We start from the raw sequence: 26909 nt of genomic DNA on the forward strand, positions 1-26909 counted from the left end.
AGATCTCAAAATTTTTATTTAAAAATATCTAAAATAAGCCTAGAAAAAAATCAAAATTATCTATGTAGCAAAAACAGGTTTGTTTGTTTTTTTAAATGACAATAAGGCCTTAAAACACACTGAGTAAAAGACATAGGACCTTGGGATGTCACTCTCCCCAGAGGCCTTGCACAACACCATCTGTGTGTGCACATCTTATTCTCTGGCTTTTAAACTCCACTTCCGTGCAGAACAGCTGTGAAAGGAACCACCACACTCCTCCATGGCTACAGGTCTCAAAAAGCAGCAGCCATGTGTGGACTCTCCAATAAAGTTCAAGTTATAGAACTCTTTGTAAAGCCCCAGCTACACATCATCCACTCCAGCTGGGTCACTTGAAATGTGAAATATGGTTCTGTTGATCCCCTTCTAAGGACCATTTATGTGAAGGTTAGTCCAGAGCCCCCAGGGCAGCACATAGAAAGAGGTCATCAAAGTACCCCAGAATTTCTCAGAAAGACACCCCAAGGATGGCAAGCCTAGCCCTAACCAGGACTTCCATATCAAAACACACATCTGCCACACCTAATCTTTGGTAGAGAAGAAAAACCCAAACAGGTTCATGGGAGGTTCTAGAACAAATATCACAAGTATAGACAGGAAAAACCCTAGACTGCTCTGGACTGTACCTTATGCATCAGGAAGCTTCTAGGGGTGGGGGAGGGCACGTAAACAAATCTTTGAGGCTCCAAAGCTAGACGTTTGAGTTGTATATTTACTGTGATTGATGAAGCTGCCAGTCTTAGAATGAAGTGTCTTCACCAGAAGATGAGTGGAAGGTAGTCCTTCAGGGACTGTCCTGGAGTGGAGGGTGGTCTCTTAGAGATTGCTCTGAAGTGGAGGGTGGTCTTTTAGGGATTGCCCTGGAGTGGAAGGTGGTCCCTCATGGACTGTCCTGGAGTGGAAGGTGGTCCCTCAGGGGCTGTCTTGGAGTGGAGGGTGGTCCCTCAGGGGCTGTCCTGGAGTGGAAGGTGGTTTGAGGATGGTCTCAGAGTGAGAGGTCAGGATGAAATGCCATGTCCCTTGGAGGCTGAGCTGGCCCACCAGCAGCCATACACAGTTAAAGAACTGTGTATGTCTGAGCCCAGGCAATGCCCACGTGTGAATAGCAGTACAGGAATCCCAGGACAGACAGAGTCACCCATGGCCACCCTGTGTGAAGAGAGACAGAGAGGAAGAATGGTTAGAATACCTGGGTGCGCCCTCCCTCATGGGCAAATTGTCCCCCAAGAAAAGGGCAACAGAAACATAGACCTCCAGAAAGCCAACTTTGTCTGAACCCAGCAGGTGGGTTCCTGTGTTCTCACCAGGGGCACTGTGAAGTGATGGTTATATTACTACAAAAGCAAATTCACTTAGAAACAGGGCATGCCTTTAAAGAACCTGTCCTTTGGAGATTAAAGCAAATAACCAGAGAGAAGATAAGCTTGTGGGTACCAGAATCAGTCTCCACATGCAGACCATGGTCACAGAGAACACAGTGGCACGTTTTAGCACATCAAAAGGAGGATCCCAGATTAGATATTAGATTTCAAAACTCAAAATATAGGGCTGGAGAAATGGCTCAGCAGTCAGAATGCTGCTGCTTTTGCAGAAGTCCAGCGTTCAGTTCCTAGCACTTACATGGTGACTCCCTGTAACTCCAGGTCCAAGAATTTAATGCCCTATTCTGGCCTCAACAGCACTGCTGCATGTTGTACACATACCTACACTCAGGTACACATACACTCAGGCATGCTTGCATACTTGCACATGTACACATACATGTACATACACTCAGGAACACACATATTACACATATGTACATATACATATGTACACACCCAGGAACATATACACATGTATACATGCATACACACATGCACACATATACACATATACTCAGGCACACATATACACATGCACACACAAATGCACACATGTACATGTACAAGTACCCACACATGCATGCACACATGTTCATACACACATGTGCACACACACACACACACACACACACACACACACACACACTGAATAAACAAATATATCTTGTGAAAGAGAACTAATTGTCAAAGTTTGGGATTGGAGAGATGGTTCAGCTATTAAGTGCTCTTGCAGAGGACATAGGTTCAGTTCCAAGATCCCACATGGCACACATCTTACAACTGTTTGTAACTCCCATTTTCTTCTGGCCTCTGGTACCAGGCACACACAGTGCACATCCATATATGCAGACACATACACATAAAAGAAAATAAATATCTAAATTCAAATCTCTAGTGCTTTAAGCAGCTCCTTCTATAGCACACACATCTAATGCTATCTGATCGATGTTAGTGCCAGACTTTCTTGGGAACATTAGAGAATTGGAGGTACTGTAGAATATCAGAAGCCAAACTCCACAGATTCAGTCCTGTGTTAGAGGTGCTCCCAGGCCACCTCAGATAAGACAGGCACACACAGTAGGGCTTACTACAGTCTTTATCCTATGCACTAGATAACAGCATGCAGAGTGTACAAAGCCCATTTAAACTGGAGCACATGGGATGAGCAAAAGTTTGCCAGATGGAAAGGACAGGTACAGGTAAGAGTAGCTCAGGCCACCAAAGGGGACATGTAACTCAGGTGCTGTGGAGGGCTGTGTGCGAGGAGAGAGCTCGTGTGACACAGGTGCTGTGGAGGGCTGTGTGCGAGGAGGCAGAAGTACGGGTGGAAAAGAGTTCTAATGACCATCGGCTGCCATTTGTACTATTATGAGTTCTCTGTGTCACTGTGCCAGGCTCAAGTTCAGGCCCTGATGACTCTGCCATCCCAGCCCTGACAAAGTCACGGATCTCAAATGTTAGATGGGTGTTGCACAAACAGCCTAACTATTGCACTTACAAATGCAGGTGGAGTGATCCAAAGCCCTACGTGGTGACAGGAATGTGGTTGGTACTAGAGAAAAGGCAGTGGTGATGGGGGGGGGGGTGTTGCAAGGGGGTAAAGACCATGGAATGCATCTCCCGAAAGACCAGAGTGACATCAGAATGACACCATTGAACCCTGAAATTCTTCCCAACCTTCCTGTAGACAGGCTTCCACATGGCATCAGAGTGACAGTCCACTCCTGTCTGCTAATGTGAGAGTCCCATATGGTGACTAAAACCAATGCCTACAACTTTAATAAATTAAAACAACTGAGATATACTCTGTGATAGTTTTGCAGGCCATAATTCTGAAATGGAGGTGTTGGCAGTGTCACGCTCCCTTTGGAGGTTCCAGGGGGGGTCTTATTCCTTGGCTCCTCCAGCTTCCTGGCTTCCCTGTGGCTCACAGCTACACCATTCTAATCTTGCCTCTGACTTCGTGTGGCTGCCTGCTCTTGTTTCTGTGTCCTCGTTTCTTCTTACCTGTACACGAGTCACTGATGCTCTGTCTAGATGTTTGCCTTGCAAACTGCCTTTGCTAGCTACAACTGAAATGGCCGTACTTCCAATGCATGACATACCCAGAGAGGTTCCAGGGACACGTGCATGTCAGAGGACAGGAGGTACAGTTCAGGAAGGTTTGGTAGTTTTCTGAGGCTGCAGGAGGGCTCTGTGAACCTGGACACCTGCAGCATTCTGCGCTCTGGTTGAGACAGTTTCAAGGCACCGTCAGCATGTTCACAGTAGGATGGAAAGACGGTACTTCAGACACAGGAAGTACCCCTGAACTTCAGCTGTGTTTGGGGTGAGGCATCAGTGGGTGTTTGGTCAACATAGAGCCCAGAGGCCACCTGCAGACGTGGGCATGTAGGTAAGTTTCACTTATACAAAGCTGGGCCTAGAACAGCTGTGACTGAGGATTCTGTTTGTCCAAAGCCACCTCTGGGAAATCTTTACCTGTAAGAGGGAAGGGTCCTCCATCATGGGAAGATGGGTTCTAAGGATCCCCCGGCTCTTACTATATATACTACCTCCTCCTCCTCCTCCTCCTCCTCCTCCTCCTCTGAGAATGGCAGTACTCTGAGGACTGCTGTGATGTTTAGTCACACAGGCTTGTCAGTCATTAGAAGATGGAGCTGAAGGGGTCTGTCCTGTGATAAGATGCTAGTCTCCCTCTGCCCCTTCCCATCTTGACAGATTCAAGACTGTAGAAACTTCTAGTCTTTTGACAGTTTGACCTTACTACCTAAGCAAGTGATAAGTTTAAACAGATAATCACTGGCAAATGTAAATGCTGTGGCTAGATTATAAGGCTGTGGAAACATTTAACAGGGCAGACCTGGCAGACGGGTGAAGTTAACTCATGCTAAGAGAGGGGACAGCAGAGTCACTTGTGATGATTAGTGTAGTTGGAATATGTGGTATTAATACCGTTAATACAGTTAAGGTAGTTACACAGGATATGGGGAGCTGTGCAGTGACTACAGCCAACAGGAGGTAGACAGCTATGGAAAACCAGGCAGAGAATATACTTGAGGTTATCATGGCTAAGCTGTTCTCTGAGCAGTTTTAATGGTCTGAAAAGATGGAACAGGCTGAGATATGACAGCAATTAGCTGTTATCAAGACGCTTCTTGAGAAGCCAAAGAAGGAGTCCCTTCGGAAAGGGAAAAAGAATCAGAGAGAGGGGAGGGTCTAATGAAACACTAATGTCACGGGGCTGGGGAGAGTGCTTGGTCGTTAATGTCCCTGCCTTATGGGCATGAGGACCTGAGTTTGATCCCTACAACTGTTGTGAAAATAGAGAATTATGGCATGCATGCCCCAGGCTCGCTGCCAGAGCTGTGAGAGAACCGTGTCAAAAGAAGACAAGGTTTGAGGAAGACAGTCAGGCTTGAGTGGTGACTCAGCAGTTAACAGTGCCAACTGTTCTTTAAGAGGACCTGAGTTCAATTCCCAGCACCCTCATGGCAGCTCACAACCATCTGTGCCTCCAGCTCCATAGAACCCAGTGCTCTCTCTGGCCTCTGTAGATACCAGGGGCACATGTGGTACACAGAAATACTTTCAGGCAAAACATCAACACATAAAATAAATATATAAAAAAAGAAAACCAAAACTGACTCCTCCTCTGGCCTCCACACACAGGCAGATCACGCGTGCACATCGCATACACGGATGTACCTCCCATACAACATGCAAGGTGGAATGGTGCTCTTGCTATGGCACCCATCATGGATATGCCTCCAGATATCAAACCAAACATAGACTCATAGGTGACTGAAGACTCCAAAGCAGAACCTACAAGAGATATTTGCATGCACAGAGTCAGTATATTCACAAAGGTCCAAGGGACCCAAGCTGGCAGGTCAGCAGGTACACAGTGTGATATGTGCACAGATATCAGATATGTACACAGATACCAGATATGTACACAGATACTAGAGAGAACACAAATTCTGACATCCGTAGCAACAGCCTCCATGGACTGTGAAGACGTCACATCATGTACAAAATCAGACACAAAGGAACACATATGTGATCCCGCTTACTCGAGGCCCCACATTGGCCAGATTCTTAGAAAGAATTAGGTGCAAGCATTAGCAGGGGCTGAGAGGAGAGAGGAATAGGAAGTACTTAATGGAGACAAAGTTTCAGTTTTGTGAGACAAAGAAAGCTCCAGAGATTGGAGAGTAGTGACAGCTACATAAAATGCAAATGTTCTTAATGTCCCTGAACTATCTTTAAAAATAGCTGAAGCCATATTTAAGTTATATACAATTTACCACAATAAAGAATGAGGCTGAAGCCCTTGAGAAAAGTAATATATAGTAAATTAATCCATTTATAAAAATTGCAAGCCAGTTTATAATGGCAACAATCCGTGGTTACTGGGAGTGAGGGTGGAGGAGCCCAGGTACAGAGTCTCCCAGGGCATACCTCCCACTGAGGCCAGAGCTGCCTACTGAGGGGAACGGGGTCCATAGGCAGGCAGGCAACAGATTCAGGGACAGCCCCGCTCCTGTTCTTGGGGACCGAGCTACATATGTACAGGGAGCCCAGGTCCAGCCCATGCTTACTCTACGCATGGCGATTCAGTCTCTGGGAGCCCCCACAGATCTAGGTTAGTTGATCTGTTGGTCTTTCTGTAGAGTCCCTGTCCTCTTCAATCTTTTCTCCAACTCTTCCATAAGACTCCCAGAGCTCCATGCAATGTTTGGCTGTGGGTATCTGCATCTCTTTCCATTGGCTGCTGGGTTGGCCTCAGTAGGAAAGGATGTCCCTAGTCCTGCAGGGACCTGATGTGTTGGCAGGGGGTAATTCTGGGGAGTGATAGCTGGGGGGGGGGCTCCTTCTCAAAAGAGAAGGGGAGGGAGGAATGAGGGAGGTTGTGGATGAGGTGGTTTCTGGGAGGAGAGGGGTTCTGATACTGGGATGTAAAGTGAGTGAATAAATAAATAAATAAATAAATAAATAAATAAATAAATAAGAAGAAAGAGTCTCCTGGGATGAGGAGGCAGTTTCTCTAATTTCCTCACCCACCCCCTGCCCCTCTCCCTCTCCTTTCTTCTCTCTTCTGAGATAAGGTCTTAGCTGTATAGCTCAGGCTAGGCTCAAACTCGTGACCTTCTTGCCTCAGCCTCCTGAGCGCTGGCTCATACGTGTGCACCTTCACATCAGGTAAACATTTTGCAATTTCATAGACTGGTGTCTAACGTTTACACAGCTGGCAAACATCCATCAAACTGTATGCACGGATGATGCTCTTGATGATTAACAGTTTGCAATGACGCTGGAACAAAAAACCTCAGAGGCTCCAATCAGACATGCAAGTCGCAGGCTGGTCACTCACGCACACAGACCTACACATCACAGACACAAACCGCACATAGGCTACAGAAACGCCAGGGGCTCAAACAAAGCATGCAGGAAAGCACAATTTGGTTGTTAGATGATGTTGAGTCTTTAGTCTTGCATCCTCCCAGGGAGGGTTCTTCTAAGTGTGTCAGTACACAGTTCTGGGCTCCTGGAGCCTCCCTTCCTCCATGGCTGGGGTTGGGGGGAGCCTCTCAGACACTCTTTCTTCCCCCTGCTGATGGATTTGGCAGAGGACATGCTGAAGCAGCTGAGTCAGCACAAATGAGCATCCCCTGGAGAAATCAATGCACTCCTGATGGATAGGGTTAGCTGAGTTGCTGGGTGGTGCAGGGGCTGTCAATCACACCACCAAAGGCTCACTGCGTTATCCACGCTGCAGCAGTCCAGCTGCTACCTTGCTCTGTCAAAAGCCACATCCTACCGTTTACTGTTTCTAGAAGATAAATGTCTGGTGGTCACCTGGTGAACATGATCTGCAGGAACATGGTCCAGCCTCTGGGCACCATGTCTGCCCGTGTGTGTGAAGCTTTAGTATGTGATGGCTCTGCTCAGCTTACCAAGATCACACTCTCAGGAAGTCCTTCTCTCCTTTTAATCTATTATTCACTGTTACCTGCAATTAAAATGCCTTAGCTTCTTCTCTTCATGCACCCAGGTGAGTGTTCCAGTCAGAGGTCCCCAAGCCTGCTTTCCACTGGCCCTCCAGCTCCCCAGTGCTCAATGACCATCTGCTGGTGGACAGTTCTCCTGAGGGTTGAGGAACACCTAGGACCCTCACAGATGGACTCAATGGTTTCTATAGCTGATAGGCCTCTGTTCTAGTCCCATGAAGCAAAGTCACCATGAGCCTCAAAGCCATTTTGAGAAAGGAAAAGAGCCATTAGGTGCAAAGGAAACAAGGCTTGCCTTCCAATGCACATTCCTCTGCTTGGGGTACAGAGGTCCCAGCCCGCACTGGTTAAGGTCAGAGTGAGGGCTGATCCAGTCATCCTCTGTCAACCAGTTGGCTCAGTTATGTTTGTCCAACAGGAAGAATGAATAAAGAGGTGATTCCAGGAGATGACAAGAAGAGGTGCTTCTTGGGGGTCAGTGTGTCTGAGGATCAAAGAGCAGTTTCTCTCTCACTGAGGCCAGCCCCAGGCAGAACTCTGAGAGCCAACTGAGCAAGGACATGGGAGGCTACACCAGTGTTAAAGACTGGCACACCCACCAACTAGTAAAGTGGCATCTTTACAGCTCCCAGGTCAGAAGGCGTGTCTTTCTCGGGATCTGAGAAACACAGGTCTCCTGCCTAGGCTCTCTCTGCACACCTCCCAAGAGGTTTAATGTCATCGTGCTGTTAATTATTCAAATGCCTCTTTGCATAGCTGCTTTCATTGGATGTGCAGCTCCCAGTAGCACTTGTGTTTAACGATGTTCAGATCCGATGCGGGGGAAATGGTGAGGTGCTTCATTTAAATCCTATTTACTCCAGTAGCTGCAGCCAGATCCCAGGAGCCATTCATCAAATGGTCTTGAGCCCAAGTCCCTTCCTCCCTCCCAGGCTAAATTTAGATCTTTAATAAGTTGTGGGGCACGAGCCTTTTCCCAGCAGAGGGCTGGCTACTAATCCAGGGACAGGCACATGAAACTCACAAAGCTGTCCAGGCATCGATGCCCATGAATTGCTGGGCCCATTCCAAACAATCAGGGACACAGATAAAGGTTCTGAGGAACCCATTCTTCTTACCTTAGGGTTCTAAGAAGAGTGTTAGGCCAGAACCCAGGCTTTAGACCCATCCTCTCATGAGAAAAACAAAAACAAAACACACACACACACACACACACACACACACACACACACACACACAAATGGTTCTTGTGTAGGGAGGCTACATTCATGTCCCCAAGGAACCGTGTTTAGAGTTAGACAGCAGGGCCCCACCCCGTAGCTTCCAAGGAGGCAAGGTTCAGACCTGAGACTGAGTTTTTTAACATGATCCCTGGGGTTGTGGATGTTGTGAGTGTAGGGGCCATAATTGTTCCAGAGACTCCTCAGGATGATGAGGGAAGGGCTTCTGCCATAGGTGTCCATCAGTAGACTCCAGACAGGCATTCCTTATGCTCCAACTGTCTGCAGCTCTGTCTAGTCTCACAGCCTGTCTCAGCAATGAGGTGTGCACCCTGACCCTTAGCCACATGAAGACCAAGGATCAAAGAAGGCCAATCCTTCCTCCGAAGTTTAACTACCATCTGACCCGACTTGCAGAGCAGCTTCAAAGTGTACCTGGCTGCAGGGCTGAGACACACTACTTGTTTCAGGGTAAGGCAGACCACAGACTACAAGCAGCCCTGCCTCCCAGCCTATCCTCACCTCCCAGCCTAGCTTCACCTCCTTTAAATCCCATACTAGTCCCTGACTGGGTGCCCAAGCTCATTGGTGGGAGATCACAGAATGATCAAAAAACAAAAGCACCTTGTACTTGCATAGTCCATTGTCACTAATTCTCTTGAGCACCCCTAGGTCTGAGGTCTTTACAGCACTACAAAGGGGACAGAGAGACTGTGATAAATACCCCTGTGTCCTGCTCCTCCATTAGTACTGGATTCTGTCTGTGGGGAAGAAGGGATCATTCCAGATGCTCAGATGGCCCTCTAACAGGGCTGTCAAGGTCACAGTCCTTTGACTCCTGTTATGGCCTGAAACTCACCAGGGGCTTCAGCTGGGAGACAGAGCAGGGTGCTGAGGACTCCTTAGGGAGCATCCTGCCACCCTAAGGAGGAGTCTCTTGCTAGGTGCTGTGTGCCAGTTTGAAACAGCACCCACAGTGGCCTATATAAATCACCTTGTTCACAGTCAATTTCCCAGGCTGATGAAGCCAGCCTCTGCGGATTGCTCATCCTGTCCCAGCTCCCAGCGTAAGCAGCAGATGCTTCCCAAAGCACTCACTACCGTAAAGTTGAATGACTTCATCTGACACAGAGGAAGCGAGGAGAACACGCCGCCGGAGCTGCTTATCCTTATTCTGACAGGAAAGCAGGAGGAGCCAACAAACACATCTTCTCTCTCCAAGGCCAACAGGGTGAGACGTCTGCTCCCCGAGAAACTGTCCCCAGCACTTTTTGCTACTCCAGCCACTGTGGCCAAAGGCTGCCCAGGCACTGGCCTTCCCAGATGTTTCCCCTCCCTCTCTTGAGCTATTCATACAGCTTCAAAGATGGTGGTTCATTGTTAATTCATAATCAAGCGATGCAACAAGGTGGGCATTGCCTATTTAGCAAATGAGCTATGGAAAGCTGCCTCCTGACACAGAAGGCCACATGCTGACGGTGCTTTATCTGTTCATCCACATCTGTTCAGGGCCACCTTACCCACAGGCAAACCTGTCAAGACCCTAGTGGATGCTTGAGGCAGCCGGCTTTCTTCTACACACATGGCTACAGCACAGTTCAACTATAAGTCAAATGCAGTCAGAGATGAACAACCAATAGCAAACTGAAACAATGTTAACAACATACAGCAGTACATCTGGTGACTGTGACTCCTCTCTGTTAGTATCCCGATACGCTAGTCATTCTTCACCTTGTCATAGTGGGAGACGATCAAGGCTTACCTGATAAGATGAAGGAGGGGAATGACATAGGGAAGAACAACAAGAGGTTGTTGTTGGCCAATGGAGAGTGACCACTTGCTTATGTATATCTGGGTCACTGGGTCACTGGGGCAGTGACACTAACACAGTGTAGACACACAGGCCAGAGAGGTGATTTATACACAGAGTGGGATAGGACAAGACTATACAATGCTTCCTCTTGGATCTCAGAGACCTATAAATTATTTCTAGAATTCTTCATTTATTATATCTTGGGACCGAGGTTGATCACAGCAATTGAATTTTCAGAAGGAACCCATATATGAGAGCTAAGGTAAGGAGTTGGTTAAGTGGTAAAATGTGGTTTGCAAGGATGAGGGCTTGAGTGATAGCCCCAGGTGGCCTTTGTCTGTGACCCCAGCACGAGGAAGGCAGGAAATAGGGTCCCTGGGGCTTGCTGGCCAGCTTTGCTATTATCAGTAAACTCCTGTCTCAAAAGGAAGGCACCTGGCATTGGTGTGTAGCACACACACACACACACACACACACACACACACACACACAGCGAACAGACACAGCATTTCTCCAAGGGATGAGGAAGAACAGCCTTCTTCCTTCCCAGGACATCCATGTCAGTGAATGAACAATGAGGCTGCAGAGACACAGACACAACCGTTCTCACTTACAAAGCTGCAAGTTCCTACTCCAGGTAACTAACAGTACAAAGGATCTGAGCCAGAGTCGGCTGGCTCATACGTCCACTCGGCCCCGGAGCCCAGATCATGGGATGTAGTCAGTGGACAGAAACACTCATGGTCTAGGTACCATCTGTGCTCCTGGCTGTTGCCTGGGAGAAAGGAAACTGGTATGTGCTGATCATGAATAAACACAGATACTCAAGATGGCAGGGAAGAGATGTCTACCACTCCATTCCCACATCTGTCAGTGCATCCTCCAGAGGCATCCTGAGAGGAAGGAAAGGGCCATCAGAGCCACGTTCACATCTGAAGGGGGCGGGTGCATCTGATATGGTCCGTGCCTAGCACAGCTGTGAGATTAAAGATTTCAAATAACTTGACTTGAATTCTGGAACAAACAGAACGGCATGCTCCCTGCAGCAGCTGCAGCACCACCACCACCAGCAGCAGCTGCTTCCTGGAGCTCTCAGCACCACAGTGGACTGGAAACTGAGGCAGCCACTGGGGCAAGGAAGGCCATGTTCCCTCCTTCTGTCAAGGATGCCGCATCAGCAGCCCACTTGCTGCCTCTTCAGGTGTCTGCCTTGCTCACAGGTATGCTAAGGAACAGGACAGAGCTGAAAGCTCAGGTGCACAGAGGAGAACTCTCCCTTCCAGCAGCCACCGTTTTTATTCCAGGAATGGTGCGGTCTCGGCAGCACCTACATTGCCCTCTCCTGCCCACTCCCAGTGTGGCCAGCGGCGGGCTGGCTGTGGGTTTCCTTGGAGGGTGCCGAGCCAAGGATTGATCTCAGTGCAGATTGGAAACAAAGCTGCCTTGAGTCCCAGAATGTTCCCAGATCAGCTCAGAGAAATGTGAGTTCAGTGTCTACCAATACTATTTGGGAATAGCTCAGCTCAAGCTCCTGGAGCGCAGGGGAAGGAGAAGCAGAGGTAAAGGCAGTGCTCAGGCTCAGGGAATGTGACAGCAGGGACACTGTCCTCAGCCTGTCTTCTCACTGGCCAAAGGGCTGCAGCTGTTCATGCTCCGGAGTGCTGACACTAGGCATGGGTTTGGGGAGGCAGTCGGGAACAGGCCAGGCCCCAGGCCCCCTCTCCCTCCCCCAAATACATCAGAACTCCCCAGGGAGTTATTTCATTGTCTAGTGAAGATGAAAGGACCCTGCAGGATTCTCCTATCAAAGCCATGCACCCAAGAGACCAAGGGTTCTGCTGACAGTCACAGAGTTTTCATTGGAGCCCTTCCCCAGGGACCCACTTCTGTAAGAGTCTCAGATCACAGACCCATTTGGGATCATGAAGTGAACACAGCCACTGGGGCTGGACAGAAGCCAAGGTACTGTCATCCTGGGAAATGGGGCCTGGGAGGGGTAAGAAAAGGCATAGAAATAGACTCCATTCAGGCAGATAGTCCTGAGGTGTGCTGACCAAGAGACGCTGTCACAGGCACACCCCTTGCAGGTCTGGAAGGACCCTCCATGTAGGTGTGTGACAAGCCAATGTCCCAAATGGAAAAAAAGGCCACAAGGTCACTGGGAAAGGGGATCAGACTCATTCTAAGTCACTCAAGAAGGCAGAACTGGGGCCAATGGGTGGAGGTGGGTTACAGGTGGCCTCTTAGCCCCCCAGCAAAAGGTGAGCATGCTGATACTTATCATTCAGCTTTCAGGCCATGTAGATACCTCTCAATAGGAAGGTGAGTACCACAAGAGTCTGTACTGAGGCGTGGGCAAGCAGCAGGGACCATGTAACCCCTCAAAATTCATCCATCTTTCCTCCCCAGGGAAGCACAAAACAAGTCCAGTTACAAACAAATGTCTCCTGCCAATCAGGCGGCACAGGAGTCCTGTATCAGACAGAAGGTGGCTCTCCAGCAAGCAGTGACACGTGAGAAGGGAGGCAGAGTCTTAGTGAAGAGTTTGGAATAGTGATGACGTATGGGGTGACTCATGCCTCTCTCAACTCTCAAATGACCCAAAAAGATGTTTATGCAGCGAACAGGCCTTGCTCTAAAGAACAGTGTATTCCCTATCGGCTCATGCTCCGTCTAATGGTCCCAAGGGCAGGTCTGCATTACTGGGTACTGGACTCCAGCTGGGATGTGTGCGTGCTTCCCACTCCCAGGATCCTCTGGCAGTTCTAACTGGTGAGCTGGACTTTGGATCTGCTAGGGCCCTCCGCAGGGCAAACACTGAGAGGGCTGTGGCTGCCACACGCACCTTCCCGTCGACTGCTGTTCTTCTGAGCATCCATACCAGAGCCAGCTGGCCACAGGCAGAGAAGCCTGACACGATATGGAGAGGTGGACAGAAGCAGCTCTCCATCCTCAGGGCGACAGGTCCTCAGGTCCAATGTCCTGACTGATAAAGCAGCAGAGTATACGGGACCCAGGAAACAGGAGGCCTGGTCCTTCTAGCTCCCCCGATTCTCCATTCCTTCCTGGGCTAATGGTCTCCAGGGGAGTCTCCACTGAAACACTGAAAATATATTCTGAAATAAATGCTGGGTTTGAATACAAATACCACAATGTCCTTTCTTTCTTTCTTTTTTAGTGGTTCTGCATCTTGGCAATTTTCATAAATGTACATGATGGTGGTCTGAATGAGAATTGCTCCCCACAGTGCCATGGATCTGAACACTTGGTCCCCAGTGAGTAGCACTGTTTGGAGAGGCTGGGGAACCATTAGGAGCAGAGCCTTGCTGGAGGAAGGGTGACAGTGGGGGTATACTTTGAAGGTCTATAGCCTCATCCCATTTCCTGATGTATTTCCGTGCTTCCTGTGTATGGATGAGAACACGACCGGCCAGCTTCCTGCTCCTGCTGCCACGCCTTCCTCCGCCACGGTGGACTCTGCCCCCCTGGGACCATAAGCCACAGTAGTCCTTTCTTCATTCGCGTGCTTTCATCAGGGTGTGACATCACAGCAGCAGAAAACTAACAGACACGCACGCTGCTTCCTAATGGCTGGGAACATTTCTCCTAATGGATGTGCCCTGTGCACTGTGGTAGTCTCTGGCAGTCAGTCGGTCCTTCATTTCTGTCCCTTTGCTATGACAAGCAAGGCTGCCAACCATGAATGTCCTCCCTCATGTTTCACTCCACGCATGTGAACTCACATCTGAATGACCCAGAAGTGGAATTTCTGCATTACCTTGAATAGCTCCTGCCAGCTTCCTGCTCTGGAAGTTTTATCACTTTAAGCCCTTACCAGGAGCAGGAAGGGGACATTTGCCAACCTGAGGCAGCAGCACCTGGCCAACCTTCAGCTGAGAGTGAAGTTGAAGGGCCAAGGGGTGTGGCTCAGCAGCAGAGCCCCGCTCAGGCTGTGAGAGTCCCACTGGGTCACCACCAGCATCAGTGTGGTGGGGAAGAAACACTACAGTTGGATATCTCTTCATTTGCTTAAGTGCCTTCTCCTGGGAACTTCCTGTTCCTGTCCTTAAGTTTTTCTAGTCTGAAACTTTTTCTTTATAGAATTTTGGGTGTGAAGTTATCATTATGTTTTCTCTGAAGGGTGTTCTGCAGCTGTCCACCCCAGGAGACTAAGGCCAAGGCACTGAGCCAGAGGGTGCACCACCCACAAGGCATGCCTAGGGCTCTCTAACTGTCAGAAATGGCTACTTATGGTGCCTGGGCACAGCTGGACTGTGTGTCAAGCACATGGCCAGCACCACATCTGTCCTCCAGAGCAGCCGGGGTCTCTGCTGCTTCTAATGATTTGTTAGAAGGAAGGGAATGAAACACAGCATCATGGACTCAGGTGGGGGGGGGAATGTCACATGAGCTGGGTAGGAAAGGCTGTATGCTGCTGTGGTCATGCTACATCAGGCTGGCCAGCTAAGAAAAGGAGTATACTTGCTCTCTTCTCTTCCCCCCTCCTCACTGTCCCTTCCCTCCTGTCTCCCTGCCACCTCTCTCACCTCTCCTCCTCTCTCCCAACCATCCACCCTGCCACTGATACACCACTTCATACTGACTGAAGGGCTGGCAAAGCTCTGCCCCAGAGACCCGTATGGAGTTCCTCCAGTCATTCCCCTTACTCTGCATACCAGGTCCTCTTTTGATTCAGAGCCAGTCTGTGGCTATAATGGGTGAGGCAGAGCTATGTTAGCCTCTATCACACCTCTGGGTCCAGTATCAGGTGGTAGGGACCTCCCATCTCCAGCTCCCCTGCTCCCTGCTCTGGGTTTCTATTAACGACCAATCAAGCCCCAGCCTAGGGGTCAGCAATAGCAAGCTGAAGGGCCCTCTCAATTGACTCTGACACCTAGCTTCCCACGTGCCTGTGCAGATGGTCCTGGCCATCTGCTGTTGTGCTGCTTCACTCTGATCAAGGACCACTGGGAGGAGGAAAGGGAGGAATGGATTTCCTGTTGCAAACTGTGAGTCCGGAATGCAGAAGGAGCTCTGGGCTCAGCCACACTCTCTTCTGGGGGTCTCAGCCTTCGCAGGTAAGAAGCATAAGCATGAGGCCTTTCTCAGAGGAATGAGGATCAGCCCTGAGGACCTCTTCTCTCAGCTCCCCGTGCCTTGCAACCAGCCCTAGGGCCAGCACTCTTCACTATAGTTAGAGTTTGGGTCACCAAGTACCTTTTCTCCCCCAGACTTCTCTCTTTCTAGTTCTCATGCATTTTCCTGTATTAAACCTCTTCTGCTTACTATACCCAGCATGTTTTCACAGAGTAGACCTCCATAAATAGACCATCTATAATAGTTATTATCAATTGTCAACTTGGCAGAATCTAGAGTCATTTAGGAGACAGGTCTCTGGGGGATTATCTGGATTGGCTTGGGGTAGGAAAACACCATGTATGAGGCCACTCCTGGACAATTTAATGGAGAAAGGGAGCCTTTCATACTATTTCAAGAGGGAACTACTTAGGAATATCCAGCTACTCTGGAACAAGAAGAATTATCTTCTACTCAAGAACTTCCAAGTGTTCTGATAAAATCTTGAGTTGTATCTAAAACCCCTTAAGGGTGTTTATAGTTGCTAAATTCCAAAGCCAAAAGCCAAATACCCCAGTATTACATTACATTTGCTGTGTGTATCTGTGTGTGTGTGTGTGTGTGTGTGTGTGTGTGTGTGTGTGTGTGTATACACATACCCCATTTGCAGACATATGGATGCCAGAGGAGAACATTGTGTATCCCATTTAGTGATGGTTGGAATAAGGTGACCACAATAGGTCTTGGGCACTTGAATATCTGATCCCTAGTTGGAGGCTGTTTGGGAAGGATTAGAAAGTGTGGCCTTGCTGGAGTAGGTGTGTCACTGGGAATGGGCTTTGTGCTTTTTAAAGACTGGCACCATAACCCTAACCCTAACCATAACATTAACACGAAACCCTAACCCTGAATCCTGAACCCTAACCTAACCCTAACACCTAACCCTAACCCTAACCCTAACCCTAACCCTAACCCTAGCCCTAACCCTAAACCCTAACCCTAACCGTAACCCTAACCCTAAACCCTGACCTCACTACTTCTTGGTTGTGGATCAAGATGTGAGCTCTCAGCTGCTGCCCCAGCACATGCCTGCCTGCAGCCATGCTCTCTGCTCTGATGGTGATGGATTCTTATCCCTCTGAAACCATAAGCTGCAAATAAGCCCTTCATTCTAGAGGATGTCTTGTTGTACCTGAAGCTTGTCACTTCTCAGCTAGGCTGGTTGTCCAGAGCAATCCCCTCCCCCTCTTTTTGCTTCCCTCACTCACGTCCATAACCCCAGCACTGTGATTATAGCTCTGTGGCCATTCCTGGCTTTTACATGGTACCTAAATTCACATTTACTCAGTAAGCACTCTTACCACTGAGCCATCTCCCTGGCTCTATAGTTGTCCTTTCAATAAAGACAAGAAGCATATTTTGCTACACACTACATTGCTCTTTTCTATTGAACTCTGGAATGCACAGATATTTCAACTCTTTTATGGAAGCTTACCAAGCCTGCCTTAAGCAAAGCTGCTACTAGGGCAGTGGTTCTCAACCTTCCTAATGCTGCTATCCTTTAATACAGCTCCTCGTGTTGTGGCGACCTCCAATCATAAAATTATCTTCTTTGCTACTTCATAACTGCAATTTTGATACTGTTATGAATCATAATGTAAATATTTTTTGGAGACAGAAGGTTGCCAAAGGGGTCTCGACCCACAGGTTGAGAACCACTGCTCTAAGCTGAGCCGCCTGGAAGAAGACACAGCATTCCTCATTTCCATGGATGAAGCCAGTTTCTGGTCTCCCACTCCCATTCCAGACAATAAAGAGAGCCCTGGGGTGCCTCTAAGCTCTGGTTTCCTGAGTCTTTTGTAAGCTCTGGACATTGGTTCTCTGAGACATTTGTTGGTTTCCTTGACTTTAAAATCCACTCTATCTTGGCCACAGTGACATCTGTTTAGAGTATTTTCTGTCTACTGACTGTACTCATTGTGATCCTAACCATGCAACTAGAGCTACCTCAGCCTGACCCACTCAGGCCTCTAGGCCTGTCCAGCTTACAATCTCCTGTCCCTGACACACACTCCATTCTCGGATGCTGGGATGGAACCCAGAGCTTTGCAGGTGACACACAAGCACTCTGCCTGCCACCAAGCTACATCCAGGACAGTAGCGACTTTGAGACCAGATCTCATTGCATAGCTCAGGCTGTCTGTGAACCTTTAGTCCTCCTTTCTCAACTTCTGCATCACCAGGGTTACACATGCTTCCAGAGATGAACTTGCAGTCATCCTATCTCAGCCTCTGGGCTGCCAGGGTTACAACACGTCTTTCTAGGGTTCTACAGAGCTAGGCCTTGTTTTGAGGTGATTTTATGTCAGGATTCCTGATAAATTCCCTATTTCTGAGCTTAGTCTCAAGGAGAAAAGGATATGTTTGTAAGAATTCAGACAAGATTCCAAACTGCATATAACCATGTACACCTACACACCAGGGTTGAACACACAGCCACTATACACTAAACTGTATTTGTTCCTTTATTCCCTCTTCAGCATTCGTAGAGGCCACTATTATACAGTTGGGCCGATTCCAAGGTTTCAAATTATACAAAGCTGTTTTCATATACACCAATTGGGCTACTTAACATGAAATTAAACTGTTCTGAATGTCTGAGTCTGAATAAATTGTAAGATCATTACACTTAGAATGAACTGGTTTGTTGTGTTTTTTTTTCCCAAAGACTCCATCCTGGTGTCACTTGAATTGAATACTACATTTCTTTCAAATCCTACATGTAGTCATGTTAACTCAAATGTGCCTAGTGCCTAGTATAACCTGTGTTCACATTTTGCATAATGCATGTTCATGCCTCCGTGCAATTTTTGAATTAATCTTACACTGTGTATTATCATGCATACAATACACATGGTTACTAATTTCTCTGTAGAGATGCTGGAAATACATGTACTGAACTACAAAATCAGTCAGTTTTGATACTGAGTGAGGGTAGATTTGGGGTCTAGAGATTAACAAACAAATGTAACTGACTGAGCAAACTCTATATTGAGAGCAAGGTTTAAGATCTCAGCCAATGACTACTGAGTCTAGAGCTGACTGATGGCAGATAGGAGAGAAGCAAAGGCTGCTGGGACAGAGGGAGGAAGGCCTAGGTAATGCATGTAAGGCTTCAATTCCCCTGCAGGAAGCATGTGGTGGCTGCATGCTCACAGGAGGGTCCAAAAGCTGCACCTAGCTGACTTTAACAGTTTTAATCTGTGGTTGCAAAGTAGCTCTGATGCTGAGAAAGGTGTTAAGCCATCTCCTAGAAACAAACATCTTGAGAAGCTGCCCCAAGCCACCTTCCCTCACAATAAGGCTTTGTGGGGAGCCACAGGCGGGGCACTTGAGCAGAGGTTGTCCTGAGTAGACTTTATCTACACTGGGGCTGCAAGCTGACAGCTACATTTTCATGGCTGGAACTTCCCAAAAGCACAAGCACAGGGGTGGAATAGGATTGTAAGGGAGAGGAAGATTAGGAGAGCAAACTTTTTTTGAGTCACCTGCCCAGAGGTGAGACACAGGAAGGAAGGCTGGAGCTTGGAAGCTGTCAGTCAAGAAGAAAACGCAACAGGACTCATGAAAATTGCTCTTTCAACTGCCATAGGGTTTAAACTCACTGGTCACAGCTCTGTGCAAGGATGCCTATAAGATAAGCAGCACATAGATATTGATCAACTCCCAGAGTAGAAGAAAATGGCCTCAGTGGACAGGAAGGGGCGGGTCTATGGCACCCTGCCTCAGAGAAAGGGGCGAGTCTATGGCTCCCTTCCTCAGAATATGACAGGGGGAGTGGGGAGGGGACAGTGCTTCCTCAGGCTAATAGGAGTCATTTCCCATTAGAAGAATTATCAAAGCCAAGAAGACAGCCTTGTAAAAAGAAAAAAGAGACTCAGGACAGGAAGTCAGAAAGAATGCCTTATGATTAGAGAGCTCAGAAGAGATGCAGCTGCAGGCTAAAGACACCAAAGATGGATGGACAGCTATCACTAAGGCTGGCATGAAGGACAGATGGACAGTCCTAGCAGGGTTAAAAGGCTGACACCAAAGACAGACAGCTATCACCAAGGCTGGCATGAAGGACAGACGGACAGCCCTAGCAGGCTTGGAAGGCTGACACCAAAGGTGGACAGACACCACCTACGCTGGAAAGCGTGAGAAGGACAGCAGACTTCCTAATGTTCTAGTGGTGGCCTTGCAGCCATTGGTGTGGCTGTCTACATCTTAATTGCCCAATTCTATCTTGACAGTCTTACAAAGCTAAGAAGAAATCACCCGTTATTTTAGTCCCTTGGTGTGTGTGTGTGTGTGTGTGTGTGTGTGTGTGTGTGTGTGTGTGGTGAGAAGGGAGGAGTACGTAATTTTACCTCAAATTGGAATACATGGGATATTACATTTTTTGTTTTAGATATAATGAGCAAACTGAAAATGTGTAGATATGACCAGTTTGTTATTAAATTATTTGACATTATTTTAAATATTCAACAGGACATTTCATTTAGAGTTTGGGCTCATAATCATTTTTACACTCTACAGTTAATATTACAGAAATTTTGCAAATTGAAGATAAAGATGCTTTTCTGCAAAACATGCCAGCAAAGAGCAGTTGGGAAGTGATTATCTCTCTGGGCTCTGAGATCACAGGTCATTTTTCTTCCTTTTCTGTTACTTTAAAATGTTCCTCAATATGATGTGACATATTTTCAAGAGAAATACAGTTTTTACTTATAAGTGATATTACTTTCCATAAAGGCAAAAAAAAAAAAAAAAAGAATTCACTGTCTTCTTTTCTTGGGGATTTTGTCTTAGCTACCAACGCAGAGCTCAGGGTTGTGTTAGAACCTGTTGATCAGACCAAAGAGGGTGAAGGCTGGTCACACCGTGAAGGAGCTGCTTGAGAGGATAGGATATGGTGAACTGATCCCACCAAAGCCAGAGGCCAGGCCAGGGAGCAAGTGGGGGGCTTTTGTGTTTAGTTATAACATATATATATATGTATCAAGATGTATTGCAAAGTGGTTTTAAAGTTCAGCTCCTCAGTCAACAAATACTCTTGTACTAATAACCAAACATATTTGGAGTCTGGTGACATGACCCAGTGCTCTGAATAGTTTTATGTCAACTTGACACAAGTCATCTAAGAGGCACATTAAGAATGTGCCTCTATAAGACTGGGTTGTAGGCAGACCCATAAGGCATTTTCATAATTAGTGATTGATAGCCCTCTATGTATGGTGTCATCCCTGGGCATGTGGTCCTGGGTTCTATAAGAAAGCAGGCTGAGCAAGCCATAGGGAGCAAGGCAGAAAGCAGCACCCCGCATGGCCTCTGCATCAGTTCCTACCTCCAGGTTCCTGTCCTGCCTGAATTCCTGTTCTGATTCCTTCAAAGATGAACTACTATGTGGAAGTGTAAGCCAAATAAATCCTTTCCTCCCCAGCTTGCTTTTGTCAAAGTGTTTCATCGCAGTAGTAGAAACACTACCTATGACACCCAGTCTCACTGTGAACGTATGAGAACCTGAGTTCCATTCTGAGAGCACACATGAAACTAAGGCATTGTGGTTTGCGTCTGTAACCACAATACTAGTGAGGTAGAGATAGGTGTATCCCAGAACTACTGACCACTCAACCTAGACTGGAGAACTTCAGGCCAATGAGCAACTGTCTCAAAACATAACTCAACAGCTCCTAAGAATGATACCCAAGGTTGACCTCTGGTCTCTAATACACATACATGTACATGTGCACACAGACACATGTACCTACACTCATACTCACACATACACACACACCACATGCATGCATATATATATATATATATATATATATATATATATATATACACACACACACACACACACACGTATGCACCCACTCACATGCAGTATCAAGCATAATTAAAAATAAGTGAAAAATTCTGATTCTGCTGAGATACAGTGATGAGTATTCTAGCACATGGATACATTTATGTACCATGTCACATTTATTATAAAAGAAGGTGATCTGAACCCTACAACACTGAAACCAAATTCTCAAACAAGCACCTGGGTAACAGAAAGTAAAGTCAACAGGTTTGGGAAGACCCAAGCTTAGAGGAGAGTTATCAGTGATTTTTTTTTCTGCCTTCCCATTTTGATGTCTAGAAAACAGATACCAATCAAGGCACAGCAAGATGGACAGACTCTCAGACAAGAATCCTGTCTTTCTGGCCATAGCAACTGAAATAAAGAGGCCCTGTGAGCTGGAGAGAGTGAGGGGAACTCCAGAGTATAGCAAGCTGCCTAAGGAGCCCAGCATGTCCAAAGGCATGCCTGCACCATAGTGGAGGGACCCAGGCCAGCATCAGAAGGACTGGGTAAAAAGGCCAAGGTTCAGCCACATCCAAGTCCCAGGTGAAAGGAGAATGGACTTGAAGGAGGAAACAGATCTCAGCAGGGGAGCACAGCCTGATGGTGGCAGGGACCACAAAAGGCAGTATACGTTCAACCCCACCATTCATCCTAATCCTTCCCAGATGGTTCCACCACCTGAGAACCAAGCATTCAAATAAATGAAACCTATGGGGACCATTCTCATGCAAACATCACATGAGGCTATTTTTTTAAAATCATAAATTATGATCTGAGAATACATTGAAGAGTGCAGACCTCTTGAAATGGGGCCTGAGCTGTCAGAAGCCATCTAAGAAAGGCTATGGCAAGTGAGTATTTTAGAGATGGCCCACCATTTTGCACGGCTGTGATGGGTGTCTTAGTCAGGGTTTCTATTCCTGCACAAACATCATGACCAAGAAGAAAGTTGGGGAGGAAAGGGTTTATTCAGCTTACATTTTCCACATTGCTGTTTATCACCAAAGGAAGTCAGGACTGGAACTCAAGCAGGTCAGAAAGCAGGAGCTGATGCAGAAGCCATGGAGGGATGTTCTTTCCTGGCTTGCCCAATTTCTGTATTAGTCAGGGTTTCTATTCCTGCACAAACATCATGACCAAGAAGNAAGTTGGGGAGGAAAGGGTTTATTCCGCTTACATTTCCATACTGCTGTAGATCACCCAAGGATGCAGGACTGGAACTCAAACAGGTCAGAAAGCAGGAGCTGATGCAGAGGCCATGGCAGGATGTTCTTTACTGGCTTGCCTCCACTGGCTTGCTCAGTCCACTCTCTTATAGAACCCAAGACTGCCAGCCCAGAGATGGCACCACCCACAAGGGGCCCTCCCCACTTGATCACTAATTGAGAAAATGCCTTACAGCTGGATCTCATGGAGGCACTTCCCCAACTGAAGCTCCTTTCTCTGTGATAACTCCAGCTGTGTCAAGTTGACACAAAGCTATCCAGTACAATGGGTTTGCTCTAAAATGCAGGGTCCACAAGAGACTTCATCCCAGGATTGCTTATTGTTACTGACATGCCTTCCCTGTCACTATTATATGACCTAATGATTCCTGGACATCAGCCCACCCTATTGGACAAATTTTCTTCAGAATCAATATGAAGATGTACTTTTATATAGACAAATTGATGATTTCATAATCCCTGATAATGATTTCATAGAATTCCTAAATTGATACAAGTAGTCTCAAGACCCTTATAGAATAAAAGCTACAAATAGAGCTCAGTAAACCTTCATGTGTCATGGGCTAATTGCACTGGGAAAAGAAAGCAGGCTCGGAACAAATTTGTGATCAGGGAAAACACTCCTTCTAGGTTAGGTTTTCAGAGTAGCACACATGGGTACATCATTTTCTACCTCCCTGAACACCTCTGAATGGCTGTACATGGTCTCTAGATGCTTCAGCCATCAGCTTTGTTACATTTAGAGTCTGTCCATTAAGATAAATAAAAGTACTCCCTTTTCCTCCAAAGCCGCCTGTTAGAATAAACAGTGGTGCTAATGAGGTGTCCCATGAAAGCCACTGTCTGCAGGCAGCTCACATAAAACCTGTGATCTTCCACTAACTTCTGCATCACCAACTTCCACTGGAAGATATGAGTCACTTTCCACATGAGTGGAACACTCCAGAACATGTCAGAATACAACACCTAGTTACTTCTCCATGAATATAAATAATTTTCCTTATAACTAATCAAAATTACCACTGACTAGTAGTTTTGTGTTTTATTTTTCTAAATAAATCAAGGATAAACCAAATGCTATAAAAATTTACATCTATTTGATGCAATTTCAAAAACTAAAACTTGTTTTTTGAAGAAGTTGTTGTTGATAAGACAGTGTGTGTGAATGCTCAAGAATAAGCTTGACAACGCTAAAGAGGGAAGACAGTCATCCTGGCTTGGCTGTGACAGAATTATACAACCTCACTAGGAACAGTATTGACCCAACACTGGAACTGCACATCTGCAGAGAGAATGGCTTTTTTCAAGGAAGGTTCTGGGTAAATCTGATGTCCAAGATGACCCTCCTCCAAATTTCCATCTTAACCTCATAATAGTCTATGAAATTAATCCCAAACAATTTTGAGACCAAAGTAAAAACAACAAAAACAAACAAACAAAAAAAGGCAAAGTAAAGTTTCTAAAACTGAAACAGAGAGATCTCTGTGACCATGGGCAGGCTTCCTACGCAGTGCACAGAAAGTGCCAACAGCAACGGAAATAATTCATAAATGAGACTCGACAGAGTGAGAAAACGCTGTCATCATCAAACATCATTACAGTGGGGTGGGAGGAAGAGGCTACTGTGCTAGTTTGGATGAGGAGATGACAAATGTCCCCTATAATCTTGGACATTTGTCTCGGTTCCCTGTTGGTGGCTGGGGATGATTATGGGGAAGAACGTCATGGTCCAGGGGCTGGCAGCCGGCTTTGAGGGTAAACAGGGTCCTCTGCTTTCAGTTAGTGCTCTCTGCTTGATGCAGTGGGAGAAGTGAGCTCTCACCTTCCTGCTCTGGCTGCTATGCCCACCACCTGCAGCCTGCCTGCCTGCAACCCATCCACCCAGTGCCATGACAGACTCAACCCTCCAGGACAGTAAACTCAAATAAATTTTTTCTGTGAGTTGCTTTGTTCATAGTGTCTTATCACAGCAATAGAAAAGTAACTATATTAGAGCTACAGCATAGAAAGAAATAATACATAACACCACAAAAACTGTTACACAAAATCTAGACAAAAAATGCTCAGGGGCTGAGGAAATGGCTCAGTCAATGAAGTGCTTGTCCCACAAGTATGGAGAGTGTTGGATTTCTATAGTGTCTTGAGGTGGGCACAGACTGAGGGGCACTTTACCACCTCCTGCTTCTCTCTGGAGTCAGGCATTTGCTGCAATGCCTTCTGCATATCCCACCCATGCCTGATCACCTCACTTCCCAAAGTGTCCCTTTCTCAACCTATAAAAATCCAGTAAATTGATGAGCAAAATTTTGATATTAAATGATATGTGTCTAAACCTGGGTGCTGATCATTGAGATGAACTGGTCTAGATTATTTTCCTGCCTAGGTCTATGGTCTAGGTCTTCTCCAACAATCCCTGGGTGTGCTAGATTGAGACCCAGAATAGTCAAACAGAGTATTGCCTATGTCAGCTCTTCCAGTCTGAAGAAATGGGTACTTGTAGGGTACAAGAAGGGAAAGCCGAAGTTTCCCATGCTATTAACCAAAGCGGCCATCAGTTACAATAGTTACAATTTGCAGATCAGTTATAATAGTTTCCCCTAGCTACAATAGTTACAATTCACAGATCAGTTACAATAGTTTTTCCCAGGTGATACACTGGAATCACTGAGGTGCTCTCTACAGTAAAGACTCCTGGGGCCATCCTAAGCCTGCTCCATCAGAATCTCCTACAGGTAAGAGCAAAGTGACCACATTTTAAATAAGCTGTCCATGTGAGGCTGAAAGACATTAGAGTACGCTAACAGCTGTGCTGGAGGCGGGGTAAGAGAACAGCTGACACCACAGCAATTAATGGTGGCACGGAGGGGGTAGACTCATGACGAAAGCTGCTTTAGAACAGGTCAACCTCAAAATCATCAACATTGTGTAAATAATTAGGAACACAGCTACTAGGCATCCAACCTGCACGAAGCTACACGCAGAAGGCAGCAGCGAGTTAGACATATTAACACTGAGTTCTCATGGTTTTCTACACACTACCCTAAAGATCCAACAGGGCCAAGATTCGGTCCTGGCACCCCTGCCTCCTCTGCAAGTCTGGATCTGTCTAATGGTCTTCACTTCTAGGTGTCCATCTGTTTCTGGATAGATTGATAAAGAGCATATCCCCCAGAGAGCGAGGCAAAGTCACCTTATGCTAAGTTATGAAGCACAAGGACATTAAAGATGCCAGAGTAGCATGATAAAAAGCAGCAAATGGCATGGTTCCTGATCTTGAGCATCAATTATTACTGTGAACATTATTTTTGATTGACAGGATGAGAAATGATGGAGAAAAACAGAATTGCATGAGACAGGAAGAAGGATACATGATAAATTAGTGGGCTGGCTTAAGGCAGAGTAGATAGGCAGATGGACAGATGGACAATTAGACAAATGCATAGAGGAAAAGACAAAAGGGCTGGCTGTGATGTAGCTATTTCCTTCCACCTGAAAATTCTCTCCTGGAAACAGGAGGGAGGCTCAGGAGACTCTCAAAGCTTACAAGAACCAAGAAGGTTATAAGATCCATAACCAAGGTTACACAGGCTGGAGGAGGAGGCTCTGTGGCACTGCCTACAAGTTAGCAGGGATACCATTGATGAGGCTTTTGTGAGGTGTCCCTGTGATGGGGTGGGCTGTTCAGTGAGGCTTTTGAGTCATCCAAGATCCTGTGGGGAAACTCCATTAAAATCACTGGTTCCCTAAGCTAGTCTAGATGGAACTGGTTAGGGTGTATGCATGCATGTGCATGTGTGAGCATGTATGCATGCATGTGTGTACATGTGTGCCTGCATGTGCATGTGTGAGCATGTATACATGCATGTGTGTACACGTGTACATGCATGTGTATGCATGCAGGTGCATACGTGTGTGTGTGTGTGTGTGTGTGTGTGTGTGTGTGTGTGTGTGTATTTTGTCCATAGTCAGTGTTCCATCTGGGTTGAATAGACATTTGTTCACCTGGCCCCAGGAAAACTTTGACAACACAGACCAATATTTGTTTATACTTAAGTGGTTTCTAGCAACATTCTGAGAAATCCTTCATATACCACATGTTTCTGTGGTCCTATGTTTGATTGTCTTATGCAATGGTGCCATGGGTACACACATATCCGTTTTGTATGGACCCACACTTTTATTTTTCTTGTACAGATAACCAAGAAGAAATTGATGAGTTATGTCATTCTGTATTTGAATATCTAAGGGCCTGACAAGG

The 26909-nt window shown here is 46.7% G+C and overlaps 1 protein-coding gene across 2 annotated transcripts in view; it reads right to left on the minus strand.

Annotated features, from left to right (window-relative positions):
• Hhat (hedgehog acyltransferase) overlaps positions 1 to 26909 on the minus strand; it is a 256294-nt gene continuing 229385 nt past the window's right edge. Inside the window, exon 12 of one of the 2 annotated variants that reach the window (XM_021198909.1) lies at positions 1 to 1191. In XM_021198909.1, the coding sequence (XP_021054568.1) occupies positions 1100 to 1191 (92 nt within the window). In that variant the 3' untranslated portion in view covers positions 1 to 1099. The remainder of the gene's footprint in view (positions 1192 to 26909) is intronic. The other variant, XM_029538880.1, reaches the window with a different exon arrangement.

The sequence above is a fragment of the Mus pahari genome, chromosome 5 (genome assembly GCF_900095145.1).
Source record: "Mus pahari chromosome 5, PAHARI_EIJ_v1.1, whole genome shotgun sequence".
In the NCBI taxonomy this organism is placed as follows: Eukaryota; Metazoa; Chordata; class Mammalia; order Rodentia; family Muridae; genus Mus; species Mus pahari.